The 13876-nt window shown below is 35.9% G+C and overlaps 2 protein-coding genes across 2 annotated transcripts; both read left to right on the forward strand.

Moving 5' to 3' along the window:
- Nucleotides 1–1203: 1203 nt before the first annotated feature.
- Nucleotides 1204–2299, forward strand: LOC133696526 (HMG-Y-related protein B-like). Its single transcript, XM_062118741.1, has 2 exons — nucleotides 1204–1419; nucleotides 1520–2299. The coding sequence occupies exons 1-2, from the start codon at nucleotides 1276–1278 to the stop codon at nucleotides 2018–2020; spliced, it is 645 nt and encodes a 214-aa protein (XP_061974725.1). The 5' UTR covers nucleotides 1204–1275; the 3' UTR covers nucleotides 2021–2299.
- A 1612-nt stretch (nucleotides 2300–3911) lies between these two features.
- On the forward strand, nucleotides 3912–13649 carry LOC133697448 (phosphoglucomutase, cytoplasmic-like). The gene is made up of 18 exons (XM_062119999.1): nucleotides 3912–4304; nucleotides 4570–4651; nucleotides 5630–5685; nucleotides 6794–6907; nucleotides 7013–7075; nucleotides 7586–7702; nucleotides 7825–7925; nucleotides 8911–8970; nucleotides 9069–9168; nucleotides 9284–9441; nucleotides 9533–9628; nucleotides 10437–10500; nucleotides 10590–10671; nucleotides 10773–10948; nucleotides 11030–11106; nucleotides 12506–12638; nucleotides 12944–13060; nucleotides 13147–13649. The coding sequence occupies exons 1-18, from the start codon at nucleotides 4224–4226 to the stop codon at nucleotides 13216–13218; spliced, it is 1749 nt and encodes a 582-aa protein (XP_061975983.1). The 5' UTR covers nucleotides 3912–4223; the 3' UTR covers nucleotides 13219–13649.
- Nucleotides 13650–13876: the final 227 nt, after the last annotated feature.

Raw genomic sequence — 13876 nt, forward strand, 5'->3', positions numbered from 1 at the left:
ATAACGATGGTACATGCAAAATGAATTTCAAAACCAAATAAAAAATAAAATAAATAGATTAAATTAATTTGTTGCTGCTTGGCCATGCAGCCTAAACATTTACTTTTCATGTTTGAAGATAAGCTGATGCGATTAACTTCTATAAAAACCCGACTTTCCGGGTAAATAAGAAAAAAACTGACGCGATTAAGATCTAAAATAAAGTCTGAGGTACTGTTGGGAAACGCGGCTGCGGTTGTGTTCTTAAAAAATTTGAAATTTTTTTTTTTGTTAAAATTTAATATGGTTTGTACGTTTTGGATCGTTTTGATGTATTGATATTAAAAATGATTTTTAAAAAATAAAAAAATATCGTTGACATGTATTTTAACATAAAAAATTATTTGAAAAACACCCACAATCACACTGCGAAACACGCTCTTAATGGGACGATCAACAATGATCTTTGAATTCGAGCAGTGAGAGCTCGCTGATCCTTGACGGTGTGGGAAGCTCGGTCATTTATGCAAAGTCATCACCAAGCTCAACCACTATTCGATCTCTTACAGATTCTCACGTACGTCTCAGATGCAGAGAATCACCTATCTCCGGTACCAAAGCGGACCCCACTTCCCGCACTTGGATGCCGGATCTGGGTCCTAGAATACCAATAACCAGAGAACCTTGTTACCACGCGGGCTTCATTTAGGGAGTGTTTGGCCGTTTGATAAAATTCGATCTTTGTTCTTGTTATAATTTTTTTTTGATATATTTATATTTTTAAGATAATATTATCAATAATAACTTTTAAAAAATAAAAAAAATATTATTTTAATACATTTCCAAATAAAATAAAAAAACGTAAAAAATCTTAAACATATTCAACGAGTGCTAACAACTTTCCCAGCGACTTCCATCTCTATTTTTTATCACCAATAAAAATGCAACACGTCCTTAACTCCCACGTTATACATCACAGGCAACCAACACCTCAATGTTGTACAAACACAAAAATTCAAAAAACAGGGACAACACCGTAAATTCAAATTTGACAAATTTGACCAGGTCATCAATCCGAGTCCTTCCCTTTTAACCAAACCACACCCGACCGATCAAAACCCCAAAACACAATCCCCAACCGTCAGATCCTTCCTCGCGCCTAGTCTTCCATCCCTTCGCTTCCCTCCCCATCCAATCCTCAACAAAACCCCTCCCTTTTAAATCCTCCCCCCCACCCCTCCCCTCTCCACACCAAACAACACAGTTCCTTCCATTTCCTTCTCCCGAGGAAAACAAATGTCAATTTCCATGGCTACCACCACTGAAGATTCTAATAACCTCCAGCCTCCTCCAGCACTAGCTCCACCTCCTCCTCCAGCACTAGCTCCACCCCAACAACAGTCACAGCAACAATCCTCCACTATCCCTCAGTATCCTGAGGTGACCATTTCATTACAAGACAATCGATGTTATTTCTTCGTTTTACTTTTTACTTCTGACTGCTTTATAATGTAGTGTTTTTTCTTCCTTCTGGTTTTAGATGATTATGGCAGCTGTCGAGGCGTTGAACGAGAAAGAAGGGTCAAGCAAGACATCAATTTCGAAACAAATTGAGTCAACACACCCCGATCTGCCTCCTGCACACGGCACACTACTTTCTCACCATTTAAACAAGTTGAAGCAGAGTGGTCAGCTGGTCTTGGTAAAGAACAACTACATGAAGCCTGACCCTAACGCTCCTCCAAAGAGAGGTAGAGGTCGCCCTCCCAAGCCTAAGCTTCCAACCCCACCTGGAAGTGTTGCTGGACCTCCCAGGCCACGTGGACGCCCTCCCAAACCAAGGGATCCTTTCGCACCTGTGGCTTCCCCTAAAAAGAAGACGGCAAGTCCTGGAAGTGGGAGGCCACGCGGTCGTCCACCAAAGAACGCTAACACGCCGGTTCCCGCTGTGAGTTCTGGTGCTGCTCCGCCCAGCGGTGTGCCTAGAGGGAGGGGAAGGCCGCCTAAGGTGAAGCCGGCTGTGGCCCCCGTCGCTGGTTGAGTGGATTTAAAGGAGTAGAGAGAGAGAGAGAGAGAGAGAGTGAGTGAGACGTAGAGATAGGAATTAGTTTCTTCAATCTTTTCGTGTTTTTTTTTTAGGTAAACAAGAGAACTACTAATTGATGTTGTAGCTTTAGTTTAGCTCTATTTTTTTTCTCTTGGGTTTCTGAGTTTAAATTAAAATGGGGGTTAGCGTTATTGTAATGTGGAGCTTGAAGGGGGAGGGTTGGATCACGCGACTCCTGTAATTTTAATTTAATTTGCCTTGTAAATTTGATCAGCCGCTGTGTATCTGTCCCCTTAATTATCGCTATCCTTTTCTCTCTCTAAAAAAAAGCAAACTAAGATTGTATTGGTTTTTGCCGTCCATTTATGTTTTACGAAAAAGTTATTTAATTTTTTATTTTAATTGAAAATATTTTTCGATCATTAATAATAAAAATAAATTTTAAAAAATAAAAATATTATTTTAAATTATTATAAAAATTAATCTTTATCATATTTTCAAATGCGGTATAAAAGAACTCGCTTTTGCTATAATTTTTTCACGCCTGCTTTTGCTTTTTTTTTTTTGTGTGTACTGTTCATGGTGCTTGTTTAATTTATCAAGGCTTCGAAATTAAGTGGTTTTTTTTTTTTTTTGTGTTTTTAAGAAGCAACATTTGGAAGTGGCAGGTGAAAGTATCTTTAATGTTTGCCATTAGAGTGGGCTTGTACTTTTTTTTTTTTTTTTTCTAAAGAAATAAATTGCGTGGAACCCTTGCAGCCTTCATGTTTGGTGCAGCATATGACCAGCATGATACCTTTTGGATGGCAAGATTGAATGCGGTATACATTTTTTCTTCTTTTGAATAATTGGACAATTGAAAAATTAGGCGGGCTATGGCAGGTTTTGAAATTTCATTGCGAGATCGGGTCACTGCTCCTCGCTCGTGAGTCGTGCCAGAGGCTATGAAAAAGGAGCCTCGAGATTCCCTCTCGCATTTTTTGGGCAGCTGTGATGTATGTTCGCATGGTTTTGACCAACCTCCTAGTCGATTCATTTTAGACCATGTTTAAATTTGGATCTGGGCCTATGCTAGCCTGGCCTTTTTACAGGCCCGGGCATTATTTTCATTGTCGTTTTTATTCCTCAGATATTGATAAATACAGCAATTAGCACAATAAAAAAATAATGAAATAATATAATTTGATATATTACGTTTTAAAAATTGATATTTATTAAATATTTTTATTTTAGAACATTATAAAATAATTACACATGTTATTTCTAATAGTGTCATATGTGTAGCTGTTGGAGTAATGGTTGAGCTTTAAAAAATATTTTTTTCTTCTTTATTCTTTTGTCTTGGAGAATAAATGTGTCATTTTATTGTCGGTTATTTAGAAAATTAATTTTCATATTTTTTTATTTTTTTATACAAGGTTATTTTAATTTTGTATCTAAAATTATGAGATTAAAAAACTAATCTAAGTTGATATTTTTTTTTATTGCTTATTTTTATTTATTTTTAGTTTCTCTTTTAAATATTAAATTGTTTTATAATTAAGATTTATAATTTTATTTAATTACTTTAATATCATGACTTTGACTTGATCGTAAATTTAATATGATAACCTTGATAGATTTGATTTTGTTTTTGTTGATTTTTTTTATGTTAATAATTTTTTTAATTGTTATTATAATTTTTTTATATTAATTACATTTATGAAATTCAGTAGAGTGAATCGATGTGTCTTGATTTTTTTTTAATTAATGCTTACATTATCTTAGCATTTTTAAGGTCGAAGAAACTTTGGGCAGTTCGCAGCTTTGCCCCTATCTAGTATTGTTCTGAAACTCAATCGACAATAAGTATATAGGCTGGAGACTAAAATTTTGGTTCTCAAAAAGATAAAGAAAAAAAAACCCCAAGGGAATCGGTCTTTTGCTTCACTGTCACTCTCAGAAAGGTTACCAGACACCTCTCCACTGTTAACCATCGAGCCAACTGAATCATAAAGGACATGGTTTCAAACTTGGAAGGTTACGTGGGGAGTTACGTGGGGGGTTTAAATTGTCCATCCACATCGAATAATCCTCGTCATAGATCCTTCCTTTCTCTCAACTCTTCTTTTAAGCACCAGAATTTTGTAGTGCAGACGCTTTCTGTTTACGTTTCGCTTTCTTCTTCTTATTCTCTCTGTACCAAAAAAAGAAAAAAATGGTGCTGTTCAATGTTTCACGAGTGGAGACTACGCCTTTCGATGGCCAGAAACCTGGAACTTCTGGCCTTCGCAAGAAGGTTCGGTTCTTTTTTCTTATTCGTTTTCTGTTATTCTCAATTTGCAATCAGATCTGTCGCATTTCATTTTCAAGTCTTTTGTTTGATTTTCTAGATTATATTTATTGTATTTGAATTGAATATTTGTGAATCCGATCTCTGTCTGTTGATTTCATTTTTTATTTGTTTTTGCCTATTCGATTGAATTATCTTTTTGTTGAATTTCTCCTGCGCGTTTGTTGCAGTTGTTACAATTGCTTTTTCCCTCTTTTTTGGTTCTTTTCAGGTGAAGGTGTTCAAGCAACCTAATTATCTGGAGAATTTTGTCCAATCAACCTTCAATGCACTTACTCCACAAAAAGTTAGAGGTGAAAGTTTGATCTGTCAGTTATGCGAAAGAATGGCTTGCATTTTGAAACTTGATCTGTCATTAAAAACTCGTGCGCCTTAAATTTTGGATATATAAAACAATTTTTAATTGGTAGAACAAAATGGCCTGGTGTTGCTTGAGCTTATGCGAAAGAATGGCTTGCATTTTGAAACTTGATCTGTCATTAAAAACTCGTGCGCCTTAAATTTTGGATATATAAAACAATTTTTAATTGGTAGAACAAAATGGCCTGGTGTTGCTTGAGCTTACTTCCTTTTGGACTTGTATTTCATGTTTCAGCAGGGGTGTAAATTGTTCCATTACTTCTTGAAAAAGTTTGTACTTTTGATAACCATATCACAGTTGATGATGTGATGTGATGTGACAATGATCAAGAGATGTAGTTTAAAACTTTCACAAATTCAATAAGGTTCTGTTTTGGTATCAATCAGTTTTGCAGATTGATTTCAGTAATTTTTTAATTTTTGACTCAAAGGAAAGTAATAAATATGTTTGGCTAGAAATAACCTTTGACTTAATGTGAAAATTTGTAACTTATTGATTCTAGCCTATAATACCTTCCTTCTTCAGAGAAGTTGCTCTGAGTCATTTCTTGCAAACACGCTTATAACTTAACTCATTTTTGTCATAAGTGATCTGTGATAAATAACTTAAATTTTGAATCATGATTCAAAGTCAAAGTTACTTTTTATTAGTCATGCTAAACGGACTCTAATTTTTAACCAATTACATGTCCGTGCATGAAATGTGAAATATGAAGTTCCGTTTTTAATTAAAAGTTTTTCAAGGTTACTGAACTATCCATTGTTGTTCTTTTGCATGCATTCCCACAGTCAGAGACATTTGATCACCACAGTGTCTGTCGAATGCAAAACTGTTGTGCGTGTCCTGTTGGACAACTTAATTTATGTCTGATATTTTGTTTTTCATCCCTTTTGCTTACCATTATAAGCAGGTGCCACACTTGTTGTTTCTGGTGATGGTCGCTATTTCTCAAAGGATGCCATTCAGGTACTGTATGTAATATGTGCTGCAGTTATAATTCTCCCAGATTATGATATTTTTTGGCTGAACTATTGCTACCAAGCTGTTAGAACTATTTCCAGTCTTGAAGAGCTTATATTTTTGAAATTCTTCCAGCTCTATTGAGTTTGTGTGCACTTGCATTGCATGCATGTCTATCTGTGTGTGTTCGCCTAGCCATGCAGTCACATTGCATTGCAGACTTGTATAGTTTTGTTTGAAGTTTGGAATATATCTATAATTGGGCTGTAGATGGATAGATAGGTCTAAGATTCACCATCAAGTTTTGTTGATTTTTGATGGATTGATGTTGATTTTTGATGGATTGATTTCATGTATTCTGTATATTTTGCGCTGAATAAATACCTTTTCTTAAGCTCTTTAATGAGCAAAAGAATCTAATCGCCTACCAACACATTATATGAAAACTTTTCTGATCATCACCATTACCCCCTGAAGCATTTGAGCTACAAATTCAATCTTCTGTCATCGGATTGGGTCTGCAATTGTCTTTCAATTAATACTGGTTTGGAGGTCATCGCAGTAGACTGAGGTGTTTAAAGAAGTTTACACTTGATGTCCTTCCATTTCTACTTCTCCCTAACTAAAGTGTTCCAACCGAAAAGGCTTGTATACTGAATGTATCAACACCTGACTCATGTGAGCCATGAAAACAACTTCTTTATTGAATATGGCCACGAACTCTCTGAATCACTTGTCCTAAAATTTAAACCTACTTTGTGTAGTATAAGCTCTAAAATATGTTTTTTCTTGGGTATTTTACGAGTTTTAAGTGAGCTGAATTAACTAGCATCTCCTTTATCCGTGTGATTCTTTTGTGGAATGCATTGACAGTATCTCTGACAGCTGTGTTGTATTGCATGCTTGATTACAAGTTCTTTGTTGACTACTGGTTTTGAGCATGGCTATGCATTCCTGCACACAGCAGACTGTTCAATATTGAGCTGCTTCCAAGTCTATGCAGTCATCTTTTTTTTTTACTGTTTGTGACTTTTAATAGTTTGCATGTTCCATGCAATCAAAACCTCAATGGAAAAGCCATATCTGATCCAAATTTATATCATTCGATTGGCAGATAATTATTAAGATGGCAGCTGGAAATGGAGTACGACGTGTCTGGGTTGGTCAAAACGGACTGCTTTCAACTCCTGCTGTGTCTGCTGTAATACGTGAAAGAGTTGGGGTAGATGTAAGTTCTCAACTTGTCTCTATAAGCTAGGCTCATTTCCTTCAGCAATAGTGATGGTATAGTCTTATGCATAAAGAGTTTTTTACTCCTGAACTTGAATATCAGGGATCCAGAGCAACAGGAGCATTTATATTGACAGCAAGTCACAACCCAGGTGGTCCAAATGAGGTAACTAGAAACTGTTTTCTTTTTGGTCTGGGATTGTGGTTCACAGTGGCAATTAGAGCTCCTCTATCTTTCCTATGTTTTGGATGAAAGGAAATGTGATACAATGCCTCCTAAAGGTGGAGAACAGAAAGAGAATGCTGATATGTATCAGTGATTATTTAGCATCCTGCCGTAACTAATAAAATGGCCAGATTTGTTATTATTTTTTTCCTTTTGACAAAAGAGAATGTATTAATGCTGAAAGAAGTTGAAGTACAATTGCAAAATGGAGGGTCAGCTTCCAATCTATGGGAGCTTGACACAAACAAATTAAAAACTAAAGCAGCCTAATCTTGCCAAATATCAGCTAATGATGCATGTTAAAATCATTTGGAGCATGGCAGCACAAGGATGCAAGAGAATCTACTCTTATCTCATAACAAATGGCTGGGAGTTATTTTATTTTGTGGAAATAAGGAATCCCCTGGCATGTTATCTAAATCATTCTTCTTTTTTGTCCCTTTATTGCAGGATTTTGGGATCAAATATAACATGGAAAATGGTGGACCTGCTCCTGAGGGAATAACAGATGAGATTTATGAGAACACTAAAGCAATAAAGGAGTACTTAACTGCAGATCTGCCTGATGTATACCCTTCACCTGGCCACCTTATGTGTCATTTGCCTTGTAGACTCGTGTATTTCTGTCAAACTGCTACCAGGGTTTCGTTAACTCTGTTTGTATGCCATGATTTTTCAATTACATCCAGGTGGATATTACAGCAATTGGTGTAACCAGCTTTGGTGGGCCTGATGGACAGTTTGATGTTGAGGTTTTTGACTCGGCAAGCGATTATGTCAAATTGATGAAGTAAGCTCTTTCCTGTTTAAACTGCTAGTTTTCTGTAGTTGTGTTTTTATGAGTTGTCCTCAATGAATATGATTGATGATGCTATTTATTTATCTATATATAATCACACACAGACACACACACACACATATATATTTCTGTTTGCATAACCGTGAGCAAACTTTATTAGCTTTTTATTGTCTTCCCGTTTCATTACTTCTGAGTTATGCACTGCTATTTAGCTTACTGAATTATCCAAACATGATGATTGTTGGCATTGATATATGATGCTGAACAATACACTAAAATATGAGATGCTCCTTGCATGCCCATTAGGAATTTCTTGGCTCATTTAAAGTATGCAGAAAAAGTGAAATGAAATGATTTTTTTTAATCTTCAAGTGTGATTTTTATATCATTGTCAAAATTGCCTCAGCCCCTTTCCTCTTTGAAGTCAAGCATCAAGAATTTGCACCATGTCTTCTCTGGCACGCTTAGCATGATAAGTAGTCGTTAATTTTTTCATGGTAGCGTTGTATTAATTTTTGCTTGATGGTATTTACTGAAAAAGCAAAGTATGAGTGAAGGATTAATTGTTGTATCTATGCACTTAAATACAAAATAAAAGGGAAAAAAAGGAAACCATAATGACCTGTTTTTGTTAATTTGATTGAAATTTGTACGATTACAGAAATTTATGTTTTGATAGAATCAAGGAGTCATGAACATTGTGAAATATGCTTCTCAAAAGTCTATGGGTTTTGGCATAATACATGTCACCAATAATTACAAGGCAGTCAGTTCCTGTATACGCTGTAGAATCTTATGGTATGATGTTGTCTTGCTCTGCAGGATGGACACTGCAAAGTTTTTTTTCCATTCTATTTGTATGAATGATAGGCTGTTTGATGATCATGTGATCTTTGTTATTCAAAATTTCATGCTGTAATTGATCATGTTGTCTTCTCTTTCAAAATACTGAATGCTTATTTTAACAATTGCCCAGGTCGATTTTTGACTTTGAGTCCATCCAGAAGCTCCTTTCCTCTCCAAAATTCACTTTCTGGTATGTAGATGGTCTCATTTGCATCATTTGTAAATTTCTGTTTCTCATATATGCTTTTTCAACTCGATGATGACTTTCCTTGGGTCATCATGTTATAGCTATGATGCGCTACATGGAGTTGCTGGGGCTTATGCAAAACGCATTTTTGTGGAGGAGCTTGGAGCACAAGAGAGTTCCTTAATGAACTGTGTACCCAGGGTGCTGCTAAGTTTGTGATACTATACAGGATAAATGATTAATAAAATCTCTTTCTCACCGTGAGTGCTTATTATTTATTTGAATTTTCATGCTTGTGCTTGGCCAATGCAAACAGGAGGACTTTGGAGGAGGGCATCCAGATCCCAATCTCACATATGCAAAGGAATTGGTTGCTCGCATGGGATTGGGTAAATCTAACTCTGAAGTTGAACCGCCAGAATTTGGTGCTGCTGCTGATGGTGATGCAGATCGCAATATGATCCTTGGTAAAAGGTATCACCAGCCTTCTTCTTCTTCTTCTTTTTTGTTAGAAAAGTTACTTTCACACCAAATCTTTCATTTACAACTCTTGATACTTTGGCAGGTTCTTTGTTACTCCATCAGATTCTGTTTCCATCATTGCTGCAAATGCAGTGGAGGCCATACCATATTTCTCTGCAGGTCTAAAAGGAGTTGCTAGGTTCTATACATTTCTCTGCTTACCTTCTTTATTTTGTGTGTATGTACGGTATTTACTTGCTCACTGTTAGACTAGTAAATCTAAATGGATGCAGTGGACAACATGCCCCTTAACAACTAATACTCTATATGCAGGGCAAAAAGTGGCATGCTTGACATAATATTCTCTGTCAAACTAGATTATAATCATCTTTAGAGTGGAAAAGCTTTTTGAAATTCTACATGCAAAACCATAGATAGTAGTTAACATTGATATATTAATTTTTTAGACATCAAAGCTTGTTTATTCCATGTAACTACCATTGCAAAAGTTGTCAAAGAACAAGATGGAGTCCAAAAGAAGAAAAGGATGAAGAGTAAAAAGAATAGGATGATAGGTAACATATTAGATTAAGGGTTGTATTAGTAGCCTATTGTATTAGCTGTATAAATGATGAACGCTGTTGTTTCATTGAAAAAAGCTTCCTTTTAAGATGCATTATTGAGAATCATTCAAGGTAATTAGTTATGAGAAGGAACACTGAATTATATGTATATTTTTTTTTTCAAGCTTGTATGTGCACATGTCATGTGCCGTGTAACATTTTTCTTGTTTTGGGTATGTGTCAACTGGCTTAAAGTGCTTCAATTATATCTCATGTTTGCTTCCTGCATTCTATATCATTAAAAACTTAATGATTCAGTAAACTTCTTGATAATATCTTGAGACCATAGGCCACATTTCGACAGCTGGGTGATACATATTTTTGTTATTTGATGCCTTTTCTTCAGAAATTTTTGTATAATGTTTCTGTATTTGCTGTTTCTAGGAGCATGCCAACTTCTTCTGGCCTTGACATTGTGGCAAAAAATCTGAACTTAAAGTTTTTTGAGGTATGCCATGCCATGATTAATTTTTTATATGGGTCCTCCTATGCTACTCTATGGTCATATAATTTGGTTATTCACTGTTCAAATGCCAGGTTCCAACTGGATGGAAATTTTTTGGTAATTTGATGGATGCTGGTTTATGTTCAATCTGCGGGGAAGAGAGTTTTGGAACTGGTTAGTCTTTGATGTTTCTGTATGTTCAGTAAATCATCTTATATTTGGAATTCTTATTAAGTTGTGTAAGGCTGTTTTGTTGTCATGGCATCTGCGAACAGGCTCAGACCACATACGTGAGAAGGATGGAATTTGGGCAGTTCTGGCTTGGCTATCCATACTGGCGTTCAAGAATAAAGAAAATCTTGGTGGTGGAGAACTTGTAACAGTTGAAGATATAGTTCGCAACCATTGGGCTACCTATGGTCGCCACTACTATACTCGATATGACTACGAGGTACTATGTTTTCTTGATGTTTCATCCTATCTCTAGAAACAGATCTCAGATTGCCATGTAACTGGTACATTGTTCTTGAAGAATGTTGATGCAGGTGCAGCAAAGGAACTAATGGCATACTTGGTCAAGCTGCAATCTTCCCTTGCTGAAGTTAACGAGTATGTCTGTTAATATTTAAATCGCTTATTTTATTAAACTAGCATTTCCATTGATCCTTTTAAGGAATGGGATGCAACTACTCTATTGAGCGCCTTTTATTTTGCCCTAACTTATTTTAAGGTACCAACTAAAGCACTTTCCAACTTGTATTGTAAGTGCTAAAATTCTAACTTGGTTTTTTTTGGCTTCAAGGTATGGAATAATATCTTTTAAATATTATATTGAGTTGCTGTTAGCTATGTGAAGCCTGGGCTTGAACATATTGAATGCTTTCACTTTCTGTGATTTGGTTTTGCCTACAGTCTTAGGTGCCAAGTACTGGTTATAATTTTCCTAAACCTTTTACAGTGTAATTTCAAGGGTCAACAATTTTGCTATGGCTCCCCTATAGATAAATTGTGGGCTCAAATGTTAGAATGATTAGATAATATTGATGAAGATTGTAGATCAGAGTCAGCATGCCAAGTATGCATGTGTATATATGCAACACTGGCCGACACATTGGATGTATATTGTGTGCCTTTTGGTGACTAGTTTTGTTCTTAGATTTGCCACCTTGCATGTTTTTTAATCAAGTTTACTTTGAAGAAAGCATGATTTGTGTTAATTATTTATACAAACTTGGTTTAGTTATAAAAACATGATTATTTTAGGTTTTTTTTTTGAAAAATAAGAGAGTAAAAGCTCTAAATAAATTTGGAGTCGGTGCATTAAATGGCTAAAAGCAATAGAAGGGAGAGAGCAGAAATGCACAAATTATGGGGTTAACGTGGCCATGATAAGATGATGAAGGCTGGGGAAACTTGTAGAGATGCAGGGTTGGAGCTAGAGCTTAACCCAGTTTTTCTGTTTGGTGAGGGGTGGGGATTATGGCCACCTCAGAGCACACGAGTGCTGCCCCTGCAGAGAAGAACCAATGGAGGGTTACCAGTGCCACTGTGCCAGTTATCTGGAGTTTATATCTGTCTCAACCTGAAAAAAATATAAATGTCTTACGTGGTTATCACTATACTTTTGGTGACATGGACTAGAAACTTCGCAACAAAAGTGGAGATGACATCTCTGACATAAGAGCTGGAGTAGGCTGCCTTTGACTTAGATTTGATGAATTTTTTTAGCATTAGTACTCAATTCGAATCACTCTTTTGCTGCCCACTTGATCACTAAATTGATTTAATCAGTTTTTCCTGAATAATTTATCTTTTTATTAATCTATAATGATTTCAAGAGAAGGAAAAAAGAGCCTAATATCATTTAATTAATGGCCTGAAGTTTTTTCAAAATAGCTTAATTTTTAAAAAATGATACAAACCAAAAGGAATAATGATTAATTTATTTATCATCCATATTTTTGTTTTAATCAAATAATTGAGGAGGCTGAGCTGTTTATCTATACAGGATTGTCGGTGGGATACGATCAGATGTGTCGAAGGTTGTTCATGCTGACGAGTTTGAATACAAAGATCCTATTGATGGTTCTATTTCAAAACACCAGGGTATTCGATACTTGTTCGAGGATGGCTCAAGACTGGTAAGATAATTCTCTTGTTTGCAAAGCTTTCAGCTTGAGTAAGGTCTTTGGAATGGGACTGAGCTAATGTGCTTTTGTTTGAAGTCTACTTTGATTGTGTTTATCCTTGGCAGTTCATTGCAATTGCTTGCTTTTTTGTTGTTGTACCTCTAAGGAATTAATAATTTTTGTGAAGCTCAGGCATCCATTTCAGAGTATTTTTTGTTTGATTAACCTGGAATACCCCGAATTATTTAATCGTTACATATTATTCCTGTTTGAAGTAAAGAATTTACTGATCATCCTCTCCATGAACATTGGTGCAGGTTTTCCGCCTCTCAGGAACTGGTTCAGAAGGTGCAACCATCAGACTCTACATTGAGCAATACGAAAAAGATCCATCAAAAACTGGAAGAGATTCTCAAGATGCACTTGCTCCTCTTGTATTATCCCATATCTCATCTGTTGTTTATTGTCCATCACCCAACTCATCGGTTATTGAGGCTGATTTTTATGGGCCTCTTTGCAGGTGGCAGTTGCTCTTGGTCTTTCTAAGATGCAGGAATTCACTGGCCGATCTGCACCAACTGTCATTACATAGATTTTCACTGCTATGCGCAGCGGTGGGGACTGATCGCCTTGAACATGGAAAGTGCATGCTTCATAAGCCGTGCTTTTATATGATCAAACTTTTATAAGAAACCCAGTTAAGTATACCAAATATGCTTTACCTTTTTTTGCCTTACCGAAGGCAAAGTTTTGACGTTCAAAATAAATAAGCCAACTCTTCTCATGTTATCCTACATGCAATATGGGGATTAATGCGGAAACTGGCTGTCATTGATGTGTTGCCCTGCTGTTTTGGAGCTTGTAAGCATGAAAGATGCCTGTTGATGTCTTGACCTGCGGTTTTCAACACGGGTATGAGATTGCGTTACGTTCTGATTTGAACCAAGCTCGAATAAACATTTTAATAATGGAGACTTATCATTTAAAAAATAGTGATAATACAAACTTAATAATTATTATTTTTGTTGCTGGCCCGTGGTTACGTTGCGCTCCTTAAGTTTCTTTGATGACGTAAGATCACTTTTCTTCTAAATCTAGTTTTTATTCAATTTTGTCCACGGACCTCTCTCTCTCTCTCTATATATATATATATATATATATGGCTACAGGATTACTCTTATAAGCTCACAAATTATAAATTTGCTACCACTCAATTTAAATTAACATATAATTCTGTTATTACCCCCCTT

The sequence above is a fragment of the Populus nigra genome, chromosome 6, assembly GCF_951802175.1.
Source record: "Populus nigra chromosome 6, ddPopNigr1.1, whole genome shotgun sequence".
Classification (NCBI taxonomy): Eukaryota; Viridiplantae; Streptophyta; class Magnoliopsida; order Malpighiales; family Salicaceae; genus Populus; species Populus nigra.

Bases quoted from the DNA above. Each gene is read 5' to 3' on its own strand.
- LOC133696526 (XM_062118741.1), top strand. From the start codon at position 1,276: ATGTCAATTTCCATGGCTACCACCACTGAAGATTCTAATAACCTCCAG. The intron at 1,420-1,519 runs GTGACCATTTCA...TTCTGGTTTTAG, and splicing joins CTATCCCTCAGTATCCTGAG to ATGATTATGGCAGCTGTCGA.
- LOC133697448 (XM_062119999.1), top strand. From the start codon at position 4,224: ATGGTGCTGTTCAATGTTTCACGAGTGGAGACTACGCCTTTCGATGGC. The intron at 4,305-4,569 runs GTTCGGTTCTTT...GGTTCTTTTCAG, and splicing joins CTTCTGGCCTTCGCAAGAAG to GTGAAGGTGTTCAAGCAACC. The intron at 10,501-10,589 runs GTATGCCATGCC...TTCAAATGCCAG, and splicing joins TGAACTTAAAGTTTTTTGAG to GTTCCAACTGGATGGAAATT.